The sequence below is a fragment of the Hippocampus guttulatus genome, chromosome 9 (genome assembly GCF_054856545.1).
Source record: "Hippocampus guttulatus isolate MCC_2025c chromosome 9, RoL_Hgut_1.0, whole genome shotgun sequence".
Classification (NCBI taxonomy): domain Eukaryota; kingdom Metazoa; phylum Chordata; class Actinopteri; order Syngnathiformes; family Syngnathidae; genus Hippocampus; species Hippocampus guttulatus.
In genome coordinates this window covers 20,384,317-20,409,745 of record NC_141269.1, presented here as the reverse complement: position 1 = coordinate 20,409,745, position 25,429 = coordinate 20,384,317, and the positions used below count along the sequence as shown (strand labels likewise).

Genomic DNA, 25,429 nt, shown 5'->3' with positions numbered 1-25,429 from the left:
AGAAAACTAATTTCGGCCGCTTGTATCCGGGATCTCGTTCTTTCGGTCACGACCCATAGCTCGTGACCATAGATGAGGGTTGGGACGTAGATCGACCGGTAAATTGAGAGCTTCGCCCTTTCGCTCAGCTCCTTCTTTACCACGACAGACCGATACAACGTCCGCATCACAGCAGATGCTGCACCGATCCGCCTGTCGATCTCTCGCTCCCTCCTGCCCTCACTCGTGAACAAGACCCCAAGATACTTAAACTCCTCCACTTGGGGCAAGATCTCCTCCCCGACCCAGAGAGGGCACTCCACCCTTTTCCGACTGAGGACCATGGTTTCAGATTTGGAGGTACTGATCTTCATCCCAACCGCTTCACACTTATTTTTATTCCAATAGTGCATAAGTATGAGCACGCACTTATTTGACACTTCTTGTAGTCAGTGTAGAAAGAAAAGAAGGGAAATAAATTGCGAAATGTATGATCAGCATTCACTTTCACTTACATCAATTTCTTGGATAATGTATTTTATTTTGCTTGCTCCGTCGTTCATTTTGATCACTTTTACCCTCTCTTCCAGCGTCAGAGCGCTTCTTGTCTTAGCTGCTTGACATCCAAAGGTCTGATTTGTAGCCATTTTAGCAATGCAAGGTTCATGCTGCGTCTGAATCTAACAATAACAAATACTTCCTGGACCCGGTGGCTTTTCTTTCCACCATCTCACTGTCTCTAACTCGACCTCCCCTCGATCACCACCCAAGACAGTGTTGCTCAGCTGATGTCATGCAATGAACTTTTAAAGCCAGCCACGGGACGCTTCGTAGTCCTCGATGGCCATAGTTAGCGCGATGGAACTCGCCTTCTCTCTAATTAGCGCTCCAGTTACCGTAAGGTTTTTAGCATGATAACAAGTAAAGCATTCCAGGAAACGTTTGTTTATTTGACTATCCATTGAGCCACAAGCAATTTACTCTGAGCAGCTAATCGGATGCATTCCGCTCTATCTTCCACGGATCTAGCTACAGTATCTACACACATAGATAGTGAGGTCCCTCTTGGCCAATCGGAGGCCAGGATGATGCTCGGTAAGCCAATGGCAGAGCAGCTATGAGTACGTTGCGTTCAGGAAACTCTGAGCTGTGTAAAACAGTGTGGTGGTTGCTGTTGCCGTTTCCGAAAGAAACAGGAGAGGTCGCTGTTGGATTAGACTTCATTGTAGTGAATCTCTTCGCGAGGCAAGAGCAGAGAAAAAGATTTCGTATAACGCAACAGGGTTTTTTTTCGATGTATGGCGGGCAGGAGAGTGGAAATGCTGTTAATGCATAAATATGTTTTCACATTAGGGGGTATATTCGCCCATGTAGGTTTCGTTGTAGAGGAGTTTCACTGTATCATCAAATTTAGTGCTTATAAAAAAAGTGAGGAAAAACAACTTTTTGTTTATTTTGAGAGTATTATACATAGCAACTGGTGCTAATTCGGTGTTATGGTACATATAAATACATATAACAACATAAAACATATACACATTGATATATGTATACTATATTTCTGCATTAACTTGAGAAAAATCAGATGCATGCCTTTTTTTTCTTAAAACACTGCCAAGGTATTGTATCGGTGCTCGGTATCAGCAGAGACTTAAAACCAAAGACTGACTTGGTTACCAAAAAAGTGTGATTATGATATCCCTAAATTAAATATATGTATGTATACGTGTGTGTGTGTGTGTGTGTGTGTATAATTCCTGGTATATTCTACACATGAACAGATTCATTGCAAAAAGGTCATGATTGGGTATGAATGGAGCATCTCCAAAAGTTTCAGTTGTTAACAAGCAAGGATGGGACAAGGTTCACCACTTTGAACAACTGTGTGAGTAAACAGTCTAACAGTATAAGCGTAAATAATTTAGGCTTTTCATCATCTAAGGGCCACCATATCATCAAAATATTCAGAGAATCTGAAAAATCTCTGCTCATCAGAGGCAAGGCCGAAATCCAAGCTTGAATGCCCGTGACCTTTGATCCCTCAAGCGGCACTGCATTAAAAACAGGCATCATTGTGGAATGGCTCAGGAACACTTCAGACAACCATTGTCAGTAAGCACAGTTGGCCGCTACATTTACAAAAGCAAGTTGAAACTCTACCATGCAAAGTGAAAACCATATACCACCCGGGAACGCCACCGCTTCACTGCGGCCAAATTCATTTGAGATGCACTGATGTGTAAAAGAAAAAGAAACCGGTACAGTGGTCTGATGAGTCCGAGTATCCAATTGTTTTTTTTTTTAAATCATGAGCATCGTGTCCTCCATGCCAAAGATGAAATGGACCATTCAGATTGCTATAGACGAAAAGTTAAAAAGCTAGCATCTGTCACGTGTTAGCGACTACGACATGGAAAATGTTCAAATCCGTAAAGGCACCATTAATGCTGAAAGGTACATACAGGTTTTGTAGAAACATTCTGTCATCCAAGCAACGTCTTTTTCAAGGGCTATAAAAATAAAAAAAAATAAAAAAATAAGTTTGACTTGACATAACTAATATTAAAAGGGACATAAGGTTTTTTATATATTTTTTTCCAATTCAAAATGAAACATTTTCACCATCCTTTTGGTGCATGCATCTGTTATTTGCTTTTTGTGGTGTACGTTACTATCAGCACCATTGTGATAAAACCGATATTCTTGATCACTTTAGTTATAATCGCGATTTGAAAATTTCATACCGTTTCATTTGTAGTATCCACATAAAGTTGGTCCGTTCTCTTCCGAGCAAAACAAGAGTTTTCCTCCACTCGTCTGTAACACTCACTTTAACATGAATAGACTTTCATCTTTCTTTGCTCTGTCTTCATACCTCTATTTTCCCATCCCCTCTCTGCCGCTCTTGACATCCTCTATTACTTTCCAGTCCGTTCCTACATGCGCTCCTTTAGTGGAGGCAGCTGCATCCCTTTCAGAGGCCCTAATCAGTGTTCCACATTTTTCTCTGCTTATTGAAGCACCAGTGCACTGACCTCGCATACACCCTCCCCTCCCACTCCGTCTCTCACCCTTGTTCTCTATTTTATTTTCGCTTGCCAAGTTAGCTTTTGGTGCTCCATCTTGAACAAGTACACCCCCCGCCTAGCCAGCTTTTTTCTCTCACTCTGGCAAAGTGGTTAGTATGGAGGACCACATTCATTTAAGTCAGTGTGTTTTCCATTGCCTCATGTGGTTTACACTTTTATCTGTTCGATCTAATTTTGGTCATCACAGTCAACTATCATTTGAAATGCTATGTTCCTTACTGAGTTGAATCCATTAGAAGTCATCACATTGCCTTTTAAATTGTCATTCAAAACATGCATGGTGGAACATGCAGCTATGTTTTGAGTGTGTGTTTAGCAATTGACATAATTTGGTCACACTTCTCCATCAAAGTGTACATTTACGATCACCAGTCACTCCCAGAACAGAAATGATAACCCCAAACATTTGCCTTTTTCTGGACTGTATAAAACTGGAAGCAGGGTAGTAGGGAGTTAAATAAGCAGGTAGAGTGTGATACTCGCCATGGATTCATATTTGTGTTATTTTTTTGTCACATTTACAGTTCTGTGTAAACTGGGAGTTTTTTGACAAAGTTAAAAAAGAAAAAAAAACATTTTAATTTGATCATGGAAGTTGTAAATGTACCCTTAGTGTGGTTGGACTACTCCCTCAATGGCCGGTTACACACAAGGATTTTTTATCTTTGGCAGACCCCACACATCAAGATAAAAAAAAATCAGGCATTTGTTAGTTTTGGTCGTATTGTGTTTGGGGTGCTCAAATAATCTTAACCCAGTTTCTCACACACATAAAGATTCTCTTCCACCACCGGTCAAGAATCCCGTCTGTCGAGGGAGAGCTCTCGCATGATCACACGTGACTTCATAAAGACAAAGACGACGGCGCTCTTCCGGATATTCGTCGATGGTGGTTGAGTGTTACTGTAGAGGACCGGAGATGGGAGCGTTTTAAGATGGTAATGTTGGAAAGGAAATACTTGTTTTGAAAAATACTTCCTTGCATCTAGGGAAGCCAAGTTGAGACAAAACAAACACACACACAAAACCCCCCCCCACAAAAAAATAAAAATAAAAAAGGGGGAGGCTTGCCAATCTATGGACCACTTCAGGTGTGACATTGGAAAAAAAGAAGACAGTTTGGCTACTATATCAACAGATAGGTGTCTTTTTTGAGAAATGGCAATTTGTCATAGACCGAATGCGTCATGGAGGAAAACTTTGAATGGTTATTGAAGTCAAAGATGTCCCTCAAGTGGACATTGTGCATATGAAAAGAGAACACTCCATTTTTACTGCTTTTGTTTACCTGGAAGATGACCCACAAGTACATAAATGCGTGTTAAAAAAAAAAAGCCATCCCTCGCAAAAAAAAAAAAAAAAGCATTATATCGCAATCATTGTGATGGAATGCAAAGTGTTTTGTTTTTTATTTTCTTCCATGTTATCTTGGGGGTGCCAAACCAGAGCACTCCTGTGACCAGAATGAGGGTGGACGACCGGTTTGAGAAAATGAATCAATGAAAATCGGGTAAGATATGACTTTGCCACACGGCCTTCCTGTGTGGAGTTTGCATGTTCTCTCTGTGCTTGCGTGGGTTTTCTCCGGGTCCTCCGGTTTCCTCCCACATTCCAAAAATGTGCATGGTAGGCTGATTGAACACTCCGAATTGTCCCTAGGTGTGAGTGTGGGCGTGGATGGTTGTTCGTTTCTGTGTGCCCTGCAGTTGGCTGGCAACCGGTTTATGGTGCCCCCGCCTACTGCCCGAAGACAGCTGGGATAGGCTCCAGCACCCCCCGCGACCCTAGTGAGGATGAAGTGGTTCGGAAAATGAATGAATGAATAATTTGTTGGGAGGGGCAAAATCGGGACAAAAAAACAGTCTCATTGTCCTTATGTGTGCCCAGCGGGCCTAAGTAATGTACAAAGCAATTTTATCAAAAATATGTGAAAATAGCATAATAGAGTAGAGGCTTTATTTATTCCGGCTGTGCTACAGAACTTCAAACTCAAATGCAGTGTGAAGATCATTTTGCTTATGACGAAATCCTGTTTTATATTCCTCCAAACATACATATAAGTGCATGCATAGTGAAGCTGGCCGTTTATTGAGGAGATAGATCATCCTCGGGGCGAGACTGTGGTTATTCCCTACTTATCCACAAAGAAAAAAAGAAAAGGCAATCTTACCCTGGGGTGAAGCATTTTGAAATGTTCACAACAGAAGACCTCATGAAACAGAAAACAACTTGAACATAAATGTTAAGTAAGCGGCAATTATAAATTGATCAAGACAGATATACAGTACACATTGATGAATATTCAGCAGTCCATATCTGAAAAACAAAACAAAACATGCAAAGCAATCTTTAACAATGACCGTAATTTCCGGACTATAAAACACTACTTTTGTCACAGGCTTTCAACCCTGCGGCTTATTGAATGAAGCGGCCTGTTTAAAGATTTTTCCAATGGCCGCCAGGAAGCGCTCGATCAGAAAAGGTAACAGTGAGACGCTATCATGTGTCACAGTGAAAACAACCGGCCACGAGAGGGCGCACTTCATCTGTGTTTTGAGTTGAACTGCAATCCGAAATCTGTGTGGCTGAGTCTATGACAGACTTGACCGAACACAAAATAATTTTTAAGAAGGCTTTATTCCCAACTGAAATTCATTAATAAAATAAAATACTGAGGTATGTCAAATGGGACTAACAAATAGAAAAGTATACAAAAATAGACAACAGTAGTGGCTTTTGAGAACTTTGCATGTTGTATGTGCCCAAAGCACGTGCTTTAAAACTGCTTCACAGCTGTTCACACGGCCCACTGTGCGACACCGTTCAAACTCTCAGACGATGATATTTTACGCTTAATATCAGCCATCAGGGTTACAATGCCGATTGCAGATCCGTCAGGTCTGAATAAGCACAGCTCAGCGTTTGTCTCCCTTCATTTCGTATTCCAAGTCTCACGAGATTTCCCACGAGGTTATCCACTGCTCTTTTTAAAGTGACAGTGCTCCATTTATGAAACGAGGCAGCATTGACTACAATAGTTATCGTATTGTTCACCTCGTTACATATGCCAAAAGAAAACCTCCCGAAAGATATTGTCTTGAAAGTTGACACGAAAGCGTGGATGGTAGAAAGCCTAATAAAGGAATAGTTGACCGAGTGTTACGGCAGGGAACGGTGCCTTTTTTTTTTTTTAACCAGGCGTGTGAGTGCTGTTTTACTGCCATCGTGCTGCAGCGTTAACGGGTAAAGAAAAGTTAAGATGAATTTATTACACATTGAAACCTCTTTCTGTGCAGCGTCTTTCTTTGCAAATATCTCATGTTACAATATGGGCATAGACAGGTGTGACTTGTGTGTGTACAAAATGTTTTTTCCCTTTAAAAATGTAGTGGTTGCGGCTTATAATCAGGTGCGCTCTATAGTCCGGAAATTACGGTACAAACGTAATCGATATGCGAGCCATCGTGTCTATAAGATCGCGCACAAAAATGTTCTCCACTAGGCCTGTGCCCGCTTGTGTGCCCTGTTGTCGGTCTCTCGTCTGTTCCAACCTTACTTTAGTGTAATCAGACACGATTTAATGTGTTTGCTGCTTTCCACTTGCCAGGGGTTCATTAGTTTGAGCAATGACAGACATTCTTTCATTTTCTTCCGAGCAACTTTCCAAATATTTTCTCTCAGTTTGAACCGAGGCTAAAGTGTACTGTCAATATGTAAAATTGATGCATTCTCATGTCTGGAAGGCTCCTCTTTTTGTCTCCGAATCTTTTAATCCCATCACCCTGATTGATTAGGAGTGGCGTTGAAAAGAAATGTAGCCCCCCCCCCCCCTCCCCCGCACTTTGAAATGCTCCATCCGCTCATTCAATTGCTCATTGATTAGTTCTGGTGTTGAGGAGAATTGTCTACCTGGCCCTGTATTAAAAAGCACTAAGTGTTATTTGTTGTCTCTCTCCGCCTTGGTTTGACCTCCCTTTTACTTTTAGTATAGACAACGTCAATAAGCTTTGGCGTCATCCTGCCATTTACAAAGAAACCCGTCTTTTTTCTGTTGCTTGTTCTGCACTGAGCTGATGGCCTGGGCGTCGCTGAGGCTTCGAAAGGCAGGGCAATGGAAGTTTTGTTTTTGGCATCTTTTCAACCTCAGAAAATAGAAAAATAGTGGTTGGGATGACCGGTTTAAAAAGTGGCAAACTATTCTTTTCACTTCAAACACCTTAAAACAAAGAGCCCTTGAATTTTAGTAATAGCTAAATAAATGTGCATTGTTATAATTCAGAGGTTAAGAGGTTTCTGACCAGACCTCGCACTCTTTATGAAATACAGTGTGAATACAAAGTAAAATGGTCACACTTTTATTTTGAAATGTGTGCTTTTATTCTGATACATGTGTGGGCGGTACAAGCGAGCAGGGGCATTGGCTTGCCTCGTCATGTTGCCAACTTTGCAAAAATGTTGCAATATTTATTTGTTTCTGGCAGCTCAGGTGGCTAATTTTCAGAAATATTTTTACCGGTAATTTGACTAGAGAGTGCATTTCTAACCCATGGAAAATAACTAAAGTTGGCAAAACGATGAGAACATCTGATAAACGATCAAATGTGTTCCTTCTTCAGAACATGACATCCTAAACATCCCTTTAAGGTTTCATTGTTTGATTTTAAGATCTGGGAATAGTATTGTGCCAGCAAACACGACGGCCGTGAATTGCACTTGCTCTGGATAACAAACTTTGTGATTTTTTTTTTTTTTACTTGGGATATCCCGATCACACTTTTTTGGCACCTGAGTCCCAGTTTTAGGTTTTAAGGATCTGCTGTTTGCATGTGTTACAATTGCTAACATGACTTTCGTCCTCTCAACTCTTATGTCATTCTGTCAGGCAGTTTTAGACAAATTTTGACCTATTTTAAAAGTAACTTTTGGCTTACTTATCTGAACTCAACTTAACTTCTGTTAATGGGACTCATTATACCTCTCTGGACATCTGAACTGATGACAAGTTGTCTTTCAAAACAAATATTGCAGACATTTTAATCACACTGAATCCTTTATTAGCATTGTTTTATAGAAATGAATTTGGTCTTCAGGAGAACTCTTGCAAACAGATAAGACAAGATACATTTTTTATCACCGTCCCTCCCTCATCTACAGTACATTAAAACCACTTGGTGTTTATCATTGCACTACTCGATTTATTCCTGGTGTTGGGTTTATGACCCATCATGGCAACTGTACCAGAATGTCAGATGGACCTCCTTGGCTCTGAGAAGAGGCACTGTTTACTGTTTATGAAGAAGGCCTCTCTTAATAATCTACCTGCCATTTTACTTATCTTCAAGTATTTCAGTTACTTTATGTGTGCCCATAATCCCTTCGCACTTAATTTCTCAGATGTTAGGACTGAGGTTAGAAAAAATGCCTTTGAGTATTTTGTAATATTTAGCGAGAATAATCTTTTGTCAAAGCTCCTCTTGATTGGTTTCACCAAAAATGTATTTCAAACCAAAAAATAAACTATAGGCCTTATTTTCTTTCCATGTTGAAGTCTAGTGCAATGCGCAGTTTAACTTTACACTTGGATGACCTATTCTTACTTTTGGTATTTTTCTGTACTTTGCATCGGTAGAATTAAGTGTAACAGAGCGTTTGCTCCTTTTGTGCGCCATTGTGGGATGGAATGTCGTGTTTTCCCAGCCAATCCTCGCGGCATCCCTCATTTGTATTAAAATCAAGGGGATGCGGAGCACGCCTGAGTGCGACGTGCTCAACATTGCAACAACAGAAATGACATTCGCTAGAATTTGTGCATGACATTGGCACATAAACTGCAATATCTCCCGTTTCGGATGATGCAGTTACCTGTGCATTTGATGTGAGCAATTGGAAACTGTCTTTCACCTCCCGAATGTGCATCCAATATTGATGGAGGTGCTATTAAACTATTTTTAAGATAATGATTATAATTTGTTCAAATAATTGATTTCTACAATAATTCAGAGTGATTGTCGCACACTTGTGTCATACGTATGAATGAAATACCATGAGGTCAACCACGCACATTAACTACACCAAAAGTGCATTCGACCACCTGTACTGCATAAATAAACTTGCTTTTGAGAACTCAAAAATGCTGTCTACTTTTTGTCATCAAATTGCGAGATGCCCTGAGGGGCGCAGCAGGAACGCCCATTTACCAAATTCACAAACATGCTGAACTAACAATTGGCCCGATGCGAAAATGACGATGTATCCGTTTTAAGCGCAGACTACTTTCTGTCAGCAAATTATCGTATGCGTCAGGTGCAAGGCTGCTTCATATGCCGGCACATCCAGACAAGCGCAACATGGCTGACCTCGACTTGCGCTGGCAGGAAAAATTAAGTTCCATCTGTTTTTTACACCGGGTGCCAGTCTAATAAAATAGGACCCTACAAGTTTTCCCCTTCATTTTGTGCAAGGCGAAAGACCAGCAAATCTACAAAAGTTATGTTCACCCTGCAAGTCAATCCGATTTTTGTATGCACAGGGCTCAATGCTGCGACCATTATGATCATGAATGCTCCCATTTTTTTCAATGTGTACTGGTAAAAATTTCATCGAGTTGCACAGCATAAGTGTATGTTTTAATGCTCCTCCCGGTACATACATCAAAGGTGCTCCAATTCTGTGTCGGTCTATCAGACTGCACACAGAAGGCGCAGCCCGCATGAGGTTAAATCACTCCATGAATAAATCTATCCATCCATTTTCTGATCCACTCTATCCCAGCCGTCTTTGGGCAGTTGGAGGGGGGCACCCTGAACCGTTTGCCAGCCAATTGCAGGGCACACAGAGACGAACAACTATCCGCACTCACAATCACACCTAGGGACAATTCAGAGTGTTCAATCAGCCGGCCATGCATTTTCGTGAAATGTGGGAGGAAACCAGAGTACCCAGAGAAAACCCACGCAGGTATGGGGAGAAACATGCAAGCTCCACACAGGAAGGCCGAACCCATGACTATGAGGTCGATGCACGAACCACTGGACCACGAGGCCGCCTCCATGAATAAATCAATATACAAATCTAGATTTGTACTAAAAGGCCATCTAACTTTGCTAGGTCTATTTGCTTCATCAATGACGACTTTCTAGTCAGTTCGCCCCCACTCTCTGAGCCGCTCACGACCCGCTCCGTATTTTGGCAATGGAGACCGCGCACTTGTCTATATTTAGTGGTGCATGTGGGATGATCCCTTGGATCACTCATGGCATATAACAGGCAGATGCTTGTGATTATCGTTTACAATACACTGAACTTTAGTGATTCAGACGCATAGGATCATAACGGCACAACACAACAGTAAAATAATTCTCGTTCAGTGAGACGCGAGGTGCATTCAAATACATTCACACTCAAACAGAAAACAAGTCCCTTGATGCAGTAAATGTAATTAGCTACAAACATCTAAATGTAGGCCCTCTATCAACCTATAAAAAGCTGACATATATCTCGAAGAATGATGGAGGTGAAATCACTTCGCTGGTTTACTTAATTACAATCAATTATCCATCGAGCCACTTATGTTTAAGGGGCGGCATGGCTCAGTGGTAGAGTGATTATTCCCCCAACTCAGAGGTTGGGGTTCAATCCACGGGCATCGCGACCATGTTGAAGTGTCCTTGAACACCCAGTTGCTCCGAATGCTGTGTCGTCAGTACATAAATGAGGAAACAGTGTGAAACACTTGGAGTGCCAGAAGTAGAAAAGCGCTCTCCAAGTGACAGCTGACGTTATACGTAATAATAATAATATAATACTTACTCAAATCACTAAGCTTCAATTCTTCAGTCTAGTAGTTGGGATGTCAAATGTTAAATATGCAACGAGGTTTTATACTCCCCAAAGAATTAAATCATAAACAACAAATATTTTGGTGCCTGGACTGAATTAAAAAATATATATATATCAGTCTTGTGTTTTTGTGTTCAACTGTTCAAAGGTGTTTGAGTATGTTCAAAATATGTTTTTGTTGTTATTGAAAGCATTTAAATTAGTTTCTTTATTTTTAACACAATACTCAATATAATCAAACAATATAAATGACATTTGAAGTTGTTTAGCTGTCAGCTATCTTTTCACTGCTGTTTTTTGAAGTTTTAAGGTTTTGCCATTTTGGTATCACTTTCTTCTTTTAACATTTTATACAACATAACTGCCTCTTTTAATCAGCCGCTGCTTATTGCAAACAAATGTATTGGTACATCATGTAACAATAATGTCCAGTATGCCAATTGAGACGACTATACATCAACAAATATTGTCATGCTGTACCGTCCCTAAAAAGGGGTGCGACCAAATCCCAAATCTGAAAGTGAGGTCCAGGAGTGTGACATGAGAGTCCAAAAATAATTATTTCAATGCGAATAAATTTTATTGGGTGACTTAAATTCATATGAATATCCCTAGTCTTTTGTAAACAGGGGATCAAAGATTATCATTGTAAGCATTTATAGACCCTCAAAACCTAAGTTCAAATTTATGGAAGAATTTGAAGACATGCTGTCAGTAATCTGTACTGACTACATACAAGCCAGGTGGGCCTGTCACCGAGTTCACAAGTTTTGGACAGCAGTCACTCAAAATCTTTCTGAATGTTTGGACCACAGAATTCCACTGCCACTCTCTCTGCTTGCTATGAGACACAACACAAATAGATCTCCCTCTTGAAGACAAGTACCTGATAATGGTCCCTCTGACTATTGCAAAGAATATAATCTTTCAAAAACGGACTCAACTCTCTCACAGAAAACCTTGCAATAAAAAAAAAAGGTCGACTCAAAAAGAAATGTGTCAGCCTTTAATAATACTTGGAATGGATAATAAGTCAGCACAGCTCCAAACTTAACCCATAAAAACAGAAACAAGTGCAGAACAATGTAAAGGCTGTCCATAACACCTTACCCCAGTAATCAAAATCAAACACACAACTTTTCTTTTCCGACCTACTCGATAGCGCTTGCTCACACACCTCTATTCCTTTTCTTACCCCCCCCGCCCCCCCACACCTGAAAGCAGCTGCTGTCAAGTCCCTTCTAAAAAAGATAATGCTGGATGCCTCCTTGTTAGCAAATTATAGACCCGACTCAAACCTTCCCTTCTTAACCAAGATTGTTGAGAAAGTGTTTCTTAACCAACTCAGCATATTCGTGAACAGAAACGTTCGAAAATTTGGGTGGGATTAAAAGGAACAGTCCTAAAATGGTTCAGGTCCTACTTGGAGAAAAGGAGTTACTTTGTGACAATTGGAATTTTGAATTTGATCAAGTGGCCATGACATGTGGTGTGCCGCAGGGGTCAGTTTTTGGACCCCTTTTGTTCAGCTTGTATATTCTACCCTTGGTTCAATGTCTTCAGAACCCCAGTGTTGGCTATCGTGGCTGTGCCAATGATACATAGCTATCAAACTATTAATGTCACAAGTGACAACAGGACAATTAAGGTGCTGTGGCACTGTCTAGAGCAGGGGTGTCAAACTCATTCCACATTGTGGGCCGCATACGGCCTCGGTCGATGTCAAGTGGGCTGTACCATCAAAATTATACCATACTCAGCTATAAATAACCAAAATGTCACGTCTTTCCTTTGTTTTGGTATAGTGAAGCACAAGAACATGAGGAAAATGTTGAAATTTAATGAACATATCTTTTACCAAACATTTCATGAAACACCTTAGATTTCCTTAGACAAATGTTGCAATTTACTTTTATCATTCACATATATTCATTGCAACTGATCCTACTGATCGCACAAAGGCACAAAACTTTAACAAGTAATTGGTATTGAAAAATATAGTCATGCATTTTAAGATTAAATGAGATTTATGAAGAAAGGATTTTTTCAACCATTTACACATGTGCATGTAAAATCAATATTTAATCCCTGCCTACACTTTACAAACAAAAGAGAAAACAGTGTGCTCTTAGTGGATAATCTATTAATTGCACCTTATTAAAAATATTCATTCCGTGTCTTTTATGCATTTTTTTTTTACTTTTAAATTATCCTGCGGGCCTGATCGAACCTACTTGGGGCCGGTTCCGGCCCGCGGGCCATATGTTTGACACCGTATGTCTAGAACAATAGGATGAGCCAAAATATCCTTCAGCTAAATAAAAACAAAATGGAGGTAGTAGTTTTCGACAATAAAGAAAAGATAATTACTGTCATGTTACACCTGGAGTCACTGTCTTTTGAAACCAAGGACCAAGTTCGAAATGTTGAGGTAGTGATTGACTTGGACCTGGCTATCAAATCAATCACAAAAACAGCCTTTTACCAGCTGAAAACCTATACAGACTGCAGGGTTGCATGCCCAAAGCTGACAGGAGAAACGTATAACGGCTTTTATCTCCAGTAAACTTCATTCATTCATTTTCCGAACATTACATACGATATCCATCCAGCCTATCCCAGCCGTGTTCGGGCAGTAGGCGGGGGACACCCTGAACCGGTTGCCAGCCAATCGCAGGGCACACAGAAACGAACAACCATTCGCGCTCACACTCACACCTAGGGACAATTTAGAGTGTTCAATCAGCCTACCATGCATGTTTTTGGAATGTGGGAGGAAACCGGAGGACCCGGAGAAAACCCACGCAAGCACGGAGAGAACATGCAAACTCCACACAGGAAGGCCGGAGCTGGAATTGAACCCTCTGCACTGCGAAGTCGACGTGCTAACCACTCGACTACCGGGCCGCCTCCAGTAAACTTGATCATTATAATGATCTACTCACTGGATTCCCTCAAAAGAGTTGCTCATGCCGAACGGTGCATCTTGGGCTCTAACCATAACAAAGAGATCAGAACATATTACTTCCATTCTAAAGGCTTTACACTGGCTCCCAATCAGCTGGAGAATAGATTTAAAAATTCCGCTACATGTCTAAAAATCATTAATGGTCTATGCCCTGATTGAAAATAAACCCAGTAGGTCTCTGAGTTCTTCCCCAGAATTCAAAGTAAACATGGTGAAGCTGTATTTAGTTGTTATGCAGAAAGCCAATGGAATAAGCTGTCAGTGGAATGACTGAAATCAGCCCTGAGTGAAAAATGTTCAATCCAGATCAAAAATGTTGACGTAGATCTTCTGATTTAAAAAAAAAAAATCATATTTCTTTTAGTGTGTTTAAAAGTTTTCCGTTGATGCGTTTAAATGTTGTCAATGTATGTTCTCATAGTAATTTTGGTAAGCTACTTCTGTCTACTTAGCTTTGCTTCTGAGTCTCATTAACTGAGCTCTTTGTAAATGATTTTCGGTGTTGCGTCTGCTTATGTGAAGCACATTGAGTCCTATATAAATTAAGCTGCCTTCCCTTGACTTGTACATACAGAAAGGCGACAAACGCCACAATGTTTGACAAAACAGATGGCATGAAAAGTAATGGTGAATGAAAAAGCAGAAAACAGTCAGTGGCAAAAAGAAGACGCTTTACAACTGATAAATAAATAGAGGGACAGATCAGTTCAATCTCAAAATCCTTGACTGAGACCTACACAGTTTCATATTTGCTTCCGGAAACACACTGCACCACATGCCATTGTGTTTTGTGTACATGCTTGGCACTTCATTTTGAGTTTTCTGTGCACATGTCAATTCGTAGATGCACTAAGTTCAAATCAGAACTCACATTTTACTCTAAGATTTATAAGGCCAAATTTAATGGTATACATGCATGTAGAAGTAAATGTTTGGAGTAATTAACATTATTTAATGCTATATACTAATATATACTGTATATACATGTATAAAATGTGTAAGTTAGGTTAGTGTATAAATAGCAAAAGATAGTAACTGACTTGTTGAGTGACTTTTGCTGCCTCTTGCGGACCTTTTGCGGCATTTTCGCTATTTATTTATTTTTTGATGAATTCTTTTGAAAAATCCGCAACGCATTGAAACCGCGGAAGTGAACCGTGAAATAGCGAGGGATCACTGTATATGTTCCATTGAACCTTGCCTTTGTAAGTGCTTTTGATTTCAAGCAGTGTTTTTCCTGGCAGCAATTTCAGTTCATACTTTGTCGGTGTGATTCTCTTCAATAAATATTTTTATAATCACACTTTGTCTGAGCCTGCATTTTTGGACTCCTTAAAACATTATAAGGTTCGGTCAGAACCGAACAATATTGTTGCTGCCATTATGTGAAACTTTATTTTCTTTGGTGTACATGAGCCAATTCTTTGTCTCATGTACTTCAAACCTCACAAATGGACAAGCCTCAATATGCATTGTTGTTCTTGTTCTTCATAAATTCTTCTTCACCTCCTATCTAAAAAAAAGTTGAAAAAGCAATTTCTCTATATGAAAGACGAAAATTTAAAGGCGCTTCTTTAAACGTAGACTGACAACATACGCAATTTAACTGAGAACCGGAGGAAGGCAAATGGGAATATTAGTGAAAATGAAAAAAAAAAAAAGTAAAAAGTGCAAGTGGTGAGAGTGATATTTTCAATGTTTGGCTTAGAAGTGGAGGGTGAAGTAAAGCTGAGAAAACTTTGTGGAAAAGAAGACCACACACATCTGCAAAGACGCAAAACACACACGCACACAGTAATTCAGACCTATTTCAGAACTGTTTCTGATTATGTTTAGATGGCAATGTAAACAAGCGCAGACGTCGTTCTGTCTGTTTCCATCATTCCATGCAGCTGTCAGCAGCACTTTTATTTTCTCACTCTGCTTCAGTCCAAATGTGCTCCCACTTTATTTTTTCCTTTCATGCGGGCTCCATTCCTGCTCCATTCTGGCTCCAATTGTGGTTGTCTTCGTTCCTCTCTTCAAACCATCATGGTCTGTTTCTCATCGAAATATGCAATGATGGATCTTGACTATACCAATTTCCATACCAAATTCTTTACTCTGATTCACAATGTCTGTCTTTTGCCTTGTACTGTCCTGAATTTGTTTAAACTAATTTGAAGTGTATGAAGGTTACTCATGAAAACAAAGTTAGTCGGCGACTCTGTTGAAAACTTATTTGAGTGTAAAGACCTAAGTTTGTGTTCACAATGGGGGACACATAAGAGTTGTAGTCTTCCCCTCTTTTCCAAACCAGGAGATTGTTTTTGTTATTCTTTTAGGGTTAATCTTTTTTTTAATTAGGGTTTGGTTTTAAGAGAAGATAACCTTTATCGGTCCCACAATAGTGACATTTTGGGAGAAAAAATTGGGGTTTTGCTTTGGAGTACCTCATTTGTGTTTGGGTTTGTTATCTGATGTTTTGCATTTCCTGTTTGGTTGCGTTCCACTTGTATCAACCAATCAGCTCTCGCCAGTCACTTGTCTCACTCTGTATTTAGCTGCTAATTTCTGTTAACTCTGAACATTGTTCATTGATGGGTGTCCTCCCGCCTGTCATCTTCGGAGAAGAATCTGTCCTCCATTTGTCTTACTGTTTATTGTGCATGTTAAATTGCTCCATGTACAGCACTTTGTATGCAGCGATGGCTGTTTGAAAGTGCTCTATAAATACTGTTGACTTGTTGACTTGACTTGACTCCATGTTTTAGACCCATGCTACCAAGCGCTGTACCTTTAGTTTGTCATTTTACAAAAATGTTTTTTTTTTCTTTTGCTCACCTTGCCTAATTAGCTACAGTTATGCCAACACGTCACAACAAAAATCCAACCTAACAGTGACAGTAAATAGTTAAACCGGACAAGGTAACATTCTAAAGCCCATTGCCCACTGAGCGGTTAAGGTAGAGAATGTTGATTTTTTTTTTTTTTTTTTTTTTTAGGGCTCACTCAAGATCTCGAATGCTTGCAAAGACGTTCGCCGGACACTCGCAAACAGTTTCAATAGCGGCATTCAAAATTTCTTGCCAACAAGAAAAACTGCAGTCATGGCGATACTTAGCTGTTTCCTTTCAGACCATGAAGCAAGAAGAAAAGAAGGAAATCTCTTGAATGTTTGACAAATAAAAGATTAGCGTTAATTACCATGGTTTACAGGCAAGTACAATCGTGCTGTATAATCCACTCGCTCCGTCTCTTCTTCCTCTGGCTCAGCCGTGTCGCTTAAACTTGGGCTGTCATGTAGACTGGCTGAATGGGGATGTGTTTGGTCAAAGACAGATGATGGACAGGAGGGAGAGGGCATGGGGAAACCTATGAAAAAAAAGGCCCAAATGAAAATGAAAATGCAGACGTTCATGAATAAAACATGAGTTACAATCACAACAAAAGTGATGATGATGATGGTGTTATTTTAAAGGCAAGAGAGCAATGGAACAGTTGGAGTTTTTTTTTGTTAAAACCTAAACTCTGCGCTAGGTCACCAACAACGCCTTCTCATTGTGTCTCCCCAGTTTCTACAAACCATTCTACTAATGCTGCATTCTTACAGCGTTCAGGTCTTGCTGTTACGAATGAAAGGGTGAAATTGTGCTCAAAATTCAAAGCGTTAGAATGACGTTTCAAGTTATTGCTACTATGTGCCCCGCTCTGTTCGTGGCACTTTAAAGGTCAGGAGGGCGAGCGTATGAGTGAGAGTAAGGGAGGCAGAGACTTGGTGTTGTCAACTTGGGCTACATTTACAAGTTTTCTCACGGTCCATACTGGTATCTGTGGTCGACCGTGGAGGGAAAGGGGTTGCTCAGTCCCGGAGGCTAAAACGCGCCCTACGGTTCAGCCAGCGGTCTGCGATAGATGCCCGTACATTCCCTCCCAATCCATCAAGATCTGATGGTATCCCTCATGTTTCTCACGTTCTGTCAAGGCTTCTTACGACTGAGACGTGGACGTGAGGAAGCTTTTAAGCACGTTTGTGGACCCGGCAGGGTCAAATGACGCTCCTCAGATGGGCCCGTCTCCAGAATCAAGTGAGGTGGTGTATTCTTCCAAATACTAAACGTTTGATAATCTTAGTTTTCTGTCACCGAAAGCTTGACCAATCGACCTATCCTATGAAACAGTAATTTATGCCTTCGTCACATACCGGCTGGATTACTGTCATGCACTTGACTTTGGAGTCAGCCAATCCTCATTTAAGTGTCTCCAGTTGGTCCAGAATGCTGCTGCTCGCCTCTTGACTGGTACTCGTAAGAGGGAGCACATAATCCCTACTCTGGCATCCCTTCACTGGCTCCCTCAACATTTCTTTCTTTTCTTTTTCGACCCTATTATTTGTTTTTAAATCTTGAAATGGCCTCGCTCCACCTTACCTCTCTGAGCTCCTCCGCCCCTACACACCTGCCCGGCGCCTCAGGTCTGCGGACCAGACATTATGAGAAGTACCGGTACTAAGAACTAAGCGAAGGCTCAGAGGGGATCGCGCCTGGTCCCTCTCTTTGGAATGACCTCCCACTAAATATTCGGCAAGCTCCATCGCTGCCCATGTTTAAAACTCGTCTCAAAACTCATTTGTATTCTTTGGCATTTGACTCGGCATGACTCAGACTTGATCTTAGTTTTATTGTTTTACGCTTTCTACTGTCTTCGTTATTAATTTATTTTTTATTGTTATACATATGATATTTGCTCCATGTATAGCACTTTGTATACAGCGATGGTTGTTTTGAAGTGCTCTATAAATACAGTTGAGTTGTGTTGAGTTGAGACAGATAGCATGAAGCTCGTCGTTTCACCTCTGGAATTTCACCACATACAGAACTTGCATGTATTTTTTTTTTTTCAATGTACACTACTGAGTTGGAAAATCTGAGAAGGCTGGATTAAAATGGTGGACACCATGATGGTGATGTAAGTGTGCCATAAAACTGGCACAGTGACTGTAGGGCATATAAAGTGACATTACAGAGAAGGGCAATACTTCAGAGCATGACAAATGGCCAACAGTATCCTTTGAGTCATTTACAGACTTTAAGTAGCACTCTCTGCGCAAGCCAGAGAATGTGAGAATAATCTTACACTGAAGGGCCATGCTGCAGAAAAGAAAGAAAATTGCCATATCACAATAATGAAGTTATTGTCACTGCCGCATGTGTTCCATCGCACAAGCACTTACTCTCGCATTCGCTTGTTTTCATGTGCTTGGCCTTATCTACTTTTTACCTGCGCATATTGTCCTGTTCAGACTTTTGACACACCCACAGCACGTAAACTCTGAATAAATATGAGAATACCAAAAATGTGTAACTCATTCAGAGCTGAGGCTGGCTTCAAGTCATACAACCATAGATTTTTTTTCTGAAACTGAGGAATGTCATTTAAAGCTGTGAAAATGATCAAGCACAGAAGAACAGTTTGAAAACCCAAAACGCAAGGATGTGCAGTTAGCCAATCGATAGAGTTGGACCACTCTGACTGGTGGCAACAGTAACACTTTAACGGAGAGCATGTTTTTGTTTTTTTTTCCCCCTAACGAAGCCAATCAAATTAAATAAAGTAAAATACTGTGCTTATGACTCGATGCATGTTTGGAGGTAAGGCCGTAAAAACAACAACAAAAAAAAGGGTGTGTCTAATACTGTGCTCTAGCTTAGATCAACCGTCCCCAACCTTTTTGCACCACGGAATCGCTTTATCATAGACATATTTTGATGGACTGGCATAAAAACAAATGATTAAATATGCTCAGCTTTCATCCATCAACCCATTTTCTACCGCTTATCCGGCGACAGTTTTCGGAGAGAAGCCCAGACTTTCCTCTCCCCAGCCAGTTTTTCCAGCTCGTCCCGAGGGATCCCAATATGTTCCCGGGCCAGCCGGGAGACTAAGTCGTTCCAGTGTGTCCTGGGTCGTCCTCAGAACACCTCACCAGGGAAGCGTACCGGAGATATCCTAATCAGATGCCCAAAACTGAAAGCTGAGCAATCAAACTCAGCATAATGAATCGAGTTGTTTCAAAAGTGGGAGCCCAGCACTTTTGAGAATCTCCAAATGCTTTTTACAATGACGATGCACCGACATGTTTGAAGCCACTCCTCAGGTGTTGAAAAAAGTCTATTTTCCTCAAAAACGTCTATGGCCAAAATGGGGACTCGTTGATCAGATCAGTAAAACTTTTTTTTTTTTAATGTCTAAACACATTTTTTGGAAACGTGAAAACAAAAATGGCAGCAGAGGAACTTAAAAGCCCCTGTGGATCATGCCAGTCACATGTATGGGATCATTTTGGCAACTAGGCATGAAACGAGTGCTTGAGTAATTCAGGGCTCAAGAGTATTTGGTGTGTGCGCTGTCATTTAGACTACAACAAGGAAGTTGCAAAGATACTCATAACGCTACCAATGCAAAGGCTCGCTTCAAATACCTCCCAAATATTACAGTGATGTCAATATAAATCATATTCAATCACCAGTTTAGAAAGGCAAGAAATAATTTACTCCATCATGGTATTACACGTCTCCTGTGTTCACGGCTAGCAGCTCGCTGCTAGCAACGAGTGTCTGGCTGGCAACAATAGCGACAGCAAGTTGTCCTACATATGTGCTTTACTTTCTTTTCTTCTTTTTCAATGATGTGCACAAAGGCTAATTTGTAATTCACGCTCCAAGTGTAAAGGAAGAGGACGGGCCTTAAATTGCACTTTGTGGTGTTTTTTCAACTCACGGTCGATGTATAAAATAAGAAGGTATCCTGCCTTGTATTGCACTTAAAATTAACTCAAATTTAAACATCCAGTTTTGATATTATCAGGTGAGTGTTTTTTGTTTATTTGTTTTCTAATGGGTAAAAGTGTTTTACAAAACAAATGATGACAATATTTCTGATCTGAAAAACAATCCCATCTGTGATTTATCACAGTAATTCGATGCAAACCGTAACTTTCTTCCCCTCCCTTGCACCACTAGTAACTGGCAAGAGTGTGAGAAAATGACAGACTTAAGTGTATGAGAGAGTTCGCGCAGCCAGAAAAGCGTGTCGCTGTACACTTTTTTTTTTCAGTTAAGCACCTGGTTGAATATACAAATAGGCACAAACATGAGAGAGAGAGAGAGAGAGAGAGAGAGAGAGAGAGAGAGAGAGAGAGAGAGAGAGAGAGAGAGAAAGAGAAGCAGTGTCAGTGTGCAATGTTACCTAAAGGTGGAAATTCAAAGTTGTTTCACTACTCATGCAAGATCACAATGTTAACCAGCCTAAGTGAAGTTGTTTGCAGCTTTTAAAGTGTGCCTCAAAGTTAAAGTACATAAATTAATATGTAACACAAGAAAGCAGGGTACTTGCTTTCCAGTCCATATGAATAGAAGTGCAAACAGGAAATAACTGATGTGGTTGTATACTATATAATAGTGCCTCCACAACAATGCTATAACGAGATGGTTTCTAAAGTTTAGACCAGACTTGGTGGGACCCCACCGAGGGTGTCATGAAATCAAAATGAAACATACAATTCATGAAGCGCTTTTGTTTTGAAAGGGCCTCTCCACGTGTCATCATAGGAAGTAAATGAGAGATTTGTTTGGCGTGTTTGTCTATTTGCGTGTGTGGGCGGTACAAGCGAGCAAGAGCAGTGTCCGAAAGCGCTGATTGTTTTGACATGGCAGCTACATTCTTATTTCCTCCATAGTGAAAGGGGAAGATTCTCCCGATCATGATTTGGGGGTCCCAAATACACGATAAATTATTAATTGAGTTTACTAGTAAACCTTCAAAAAACCAAAATCTTGAAAGACAAAAATTTACATCCATTCAACTCTACATTTTCAGCAGTTCCAATTATAATGGAAGAAGACTCTACAGAACATTTTTATAAATAACCATGATGCTTATTTGTTACAAGGACGGCCCGGTATCCAGTGGTTAGTGCATCGACCTCACAGTGCAGAGGTCGTGGGTTCGATTCCGGTTGCAGCCTTCCTGTGTGGAGTTTGCATGTTCTCCCCATGCCTGCATGGGTTGTCTCTGGGTAGTTCGGTTTCCTCCCACATTCCAAAAACATGCATGGCAGGCTGATTGAACTCTCTAAATTATCCTTGGGTTTGAGTGTGAGCACGGATGGTTGTTCGTCTCTGTGTGCACTGCGATTGGCTGCAACCGGTTCAGGGTGTCCCTTGCCTACTGCCCGAAGTCAGCTGGGATAGGCTCCAGCACGCCCCGCGACCCTTGTGAGAATAAAGTGGATCAGAAAATGGATGGATGGTTGGGTTTATTTGTTACAACCTCATGACATTAAGTAATGTGAATAATGTAGCAAAAATAATCTTCAATTTAAATCTGAGTCAATTCCATTGACATTTTTTTGTATAGCGAATGGAAGAAGTGACTTTGATCTTTTCCCAGTCAGCAGTCATCACTGTACAGGTATATTTTTGGCACAGTTACCACAGCCACTCATTTTTATCCAGGTGATATGTCTTACCTAAAGTAAGCTTTACCATACCGGGATTTTAATCTCAGTTCTTGTTTCCCAAGTCAGCTGTGCTACCCACCAAGCCATCCGGCCGCCAAAAGCAGTTTTGACTTTTTTAAAAAAAACACTCATGGAAAATTAGGTCTGCTGTTTGATCCCTTGTGCCGAGAGCCGATGTCTGCCGGTGAGTTGTGTTGAATTAACTTTTTAATTGAAAGTAAGAAACACATTAAAGTGGAATCTCACTGAGGGGGCGAATGCTTGTGATTGCTTGCGGATGTATAGTAAAAAATGTCAGCTTTTCATCGGGGTTTGTTAAAATTTGCAAAAGGTAGCAGAGATGTTCAAGAAAATCTTTTCCTGTCACTAAGAAATTTGGAACATGTTCAAAATGTTTCAAAACTAATCATCCTTCGCTGACACAGCAGTCAGCAACATTTCGATGTTTCACGCAGTGAACAGATTGTCGACTGTCCAAAACTGCGTTTCTTCAAATTGACTAGCAGGAAAATCACACAAACTAGTCCTGAGGGGGCGAGCCATCAAAGCAGTCATGAGTGTGTCTCGGTTTGCCATTCGTGACAACCATTCACTGAACCACACTCCCCTTTCAATTAGAAATGGGGTGTGGCTAAAACTACAAGTCCACATTTTTAGTCATTTAAGATGAAATGCATGAGTTAAGGTTGCTTGAATTACTCTAGTACTGCAATAAAACTTAAATTCTTGCGCATTGTCCTAGAATTTTTGAGTGGAAATAAAATTTGGGGTCACAGTGCATAGGGATGGCTAATATGATACAGAATAATAATAATAATCATCATCATAATAATAATCATAATATATTTGTTAGCAGTGTGTGTTGATCATATAAGCATATTTTACAAATGTAAAAAAAAAAAATGCACACCTGGCACGTTTTGGTTTTTGACCAACAGGTGGCACTGTAGGGCTCTCCCTGCAGCTACACACCTGTTGGCCATTATGTAATTATTGCTTTAAAAGGACTCCGGCACGACCACTCTGGGTCGGGTCATTGTTTGTTTGTTGCTGTCATATGAGTTCCAGTCACGTTTTTGGTCATGTTTCTGTGATTGACAGGTTTTTGGGGTTTTTTTTTTGCTTCAGTCATGGTTTGGTTTGCTACTTTGGATTACTGTCATGATTCTGTTTGTGACCAACAGGTGGCACTGAAGGGCTCCCCCTGCAGCTGCACACCTGTTGGTTGTTATGTCATTAAAAGGACTCCCGGTACGACCACTCGGTGTCGGGTCATTGTTGTAGCTGTCATGTTTTTCCCATCATGTTCTCGATCGTGTTTTGGTGACTGTTAATTTTTAGCTACAGCCTGGGTTTTGTTTGATACTTTGGATTCGTTTTGTTTTCAGGACTTTGTTTTGGATTTAGTTTTCTGTGTTTTTACCAATACAATTCGTCAAGTACAACCTGCTCCTCCCTCCTGCCTGCTTTTTGGGCTCCACCACCACCTCGCAACGTGACAACACCGTTCACATGTTTTTAAAGAATGTTGATTAAAGAGTGATATCATGTTAATTTGTGTAAATATCAAAGCCTTCTTTGCAGGTCCACACACTATCAGAAACACAGACCTCCTTTTACAATCTAAATGGAATGGCAATCATTTATTTCCAAGAGCCTTTTGTCTTCATTTCACAGCATGTGTGATATGACCCCGGGACTCCAAGTCGTTGGTGTTGTTTTTTAAATTTATTGATTTATTTTTATTTATTTTTTGTCCAACCAGATCAGATCTTAGTTTCAATGTGTTGCCATGCACATGGCCTTTTTTGTAATGTCCACACAGATAGCATTGAAATTCCTGATTCTTCTTTTAGCCAATCGGTTTTTCTTCCTCACCGCCTTCTCTCAGAGGTGATGACGAGTAAGTTCCTCCATCCTCTAATTGGTTCAACTACGTTTCGCTTCTGATTGGTTGAACTCTATGTCATGAAAGCTAGAATTACGCTGGAGGACAATTTCAGACCACAATTAAAAACTCACTTTCAGTGTGCACTTTCGAAGAATTATTAGATTTTATGAGGCTATGTTAATCAACGTTTATGCCGAGTGGGTTGTTTCAATCCGGAAATTTTGGGGCAGGGCAATGCATTAGCATTTGTGGTGAGTACAGCGCAATTTATTTAAAATGTTTATTTTGAGGAATATCGATTGCGAACAGCTATAATGTAGGCAATGTTCCCTCTAATTTTCCATGCGTCTGATCATTCACACAAATTCCCTGAACATCCCTTGGGCCACTGTGAAGAACGTCAGACAATCACACTGCCACCTGACCAGTATCACACCTGTCCAAAATCTGAGATCATAACAACTTAAGTAATGTAGATATGTTGCAGACAAAACCTCAAACCACCGATATATGAAAACAGACCATATCACTGAATAGGTATTTGTGACACAAATAAAATCAGCTCGAGTTTTTTTTTCTTTATTTGAGCACACACACAGGTCATTGGAAGCAAAATGAATCAAACCCCAATACAATATGTATGAATACCCACAATGTCCACTAAATGATGAAACATATGCCATTTAATTAAAGGCAAACATAATTTCTAGCCACCTGACCTCTGAAACACATGAAAAAGCCACATTTGAGGGCCTCGTAAAATATCGTCATGTTTGGACTTGCTGAATGGAGTGGTCCGAGTCAGTGGTGTGTGTCTCAAAGCAGAAATGTAATGTGTGCGTGTGGTGCACGCCAGCATCACCGTGTGCGCTGAGTGGGTGAGAGAAGTGCGCAGTTACTCAGGGCACAGCTTCGAGAGAACATTGTTGAGGTGATGAATTGGCTTTTTTTGCTTTTGTAATAATGGTATTCACCCTTGAATACATAAAATGCTCTTCTTTAATGCCACACATTGGCCCCTTTCATATGTGGATATAAACTGGATATATATGCGATGCTTGTGGGTGAAAGTGCTTGGGAGGAAGATCACCCACAATCATGTGTGAATCTGCATTGTTGTTTTTAGTAACAGTTTAGTAACACGTCCTGTAGTGTGAACGTAA

At 40.5% G+C, this 25,429-nt stretch overlaps 1 protein-coding gene across 2 annotated transcripts in view; it reads right to left on the bottom strand.

Moving 5' to 3' along the window:
• LOC147200723 (teneurin-3-like) overlaps positions 1-25,429 on the bottom strand; it is a 213,569-nt gene that overhangs the window by 142,239 nt on the left and 45,901 nt on the right. For both annotated transcript variants that reach the window (XM_086118984.1, XM_086118985.1), the window contains exon 2: positions 17,062-17,229. In XM_086118984.1, coding sequence (XP_085975110.1) covers positions 17,062-17,221 — 160 coding nt within the window. In that variant the 5' untranslated portion in view covers positions 17,222-17,229. The remainder of the gene's footprint in view (positions 1-17,061; positions 17,230-25,429) is intronic.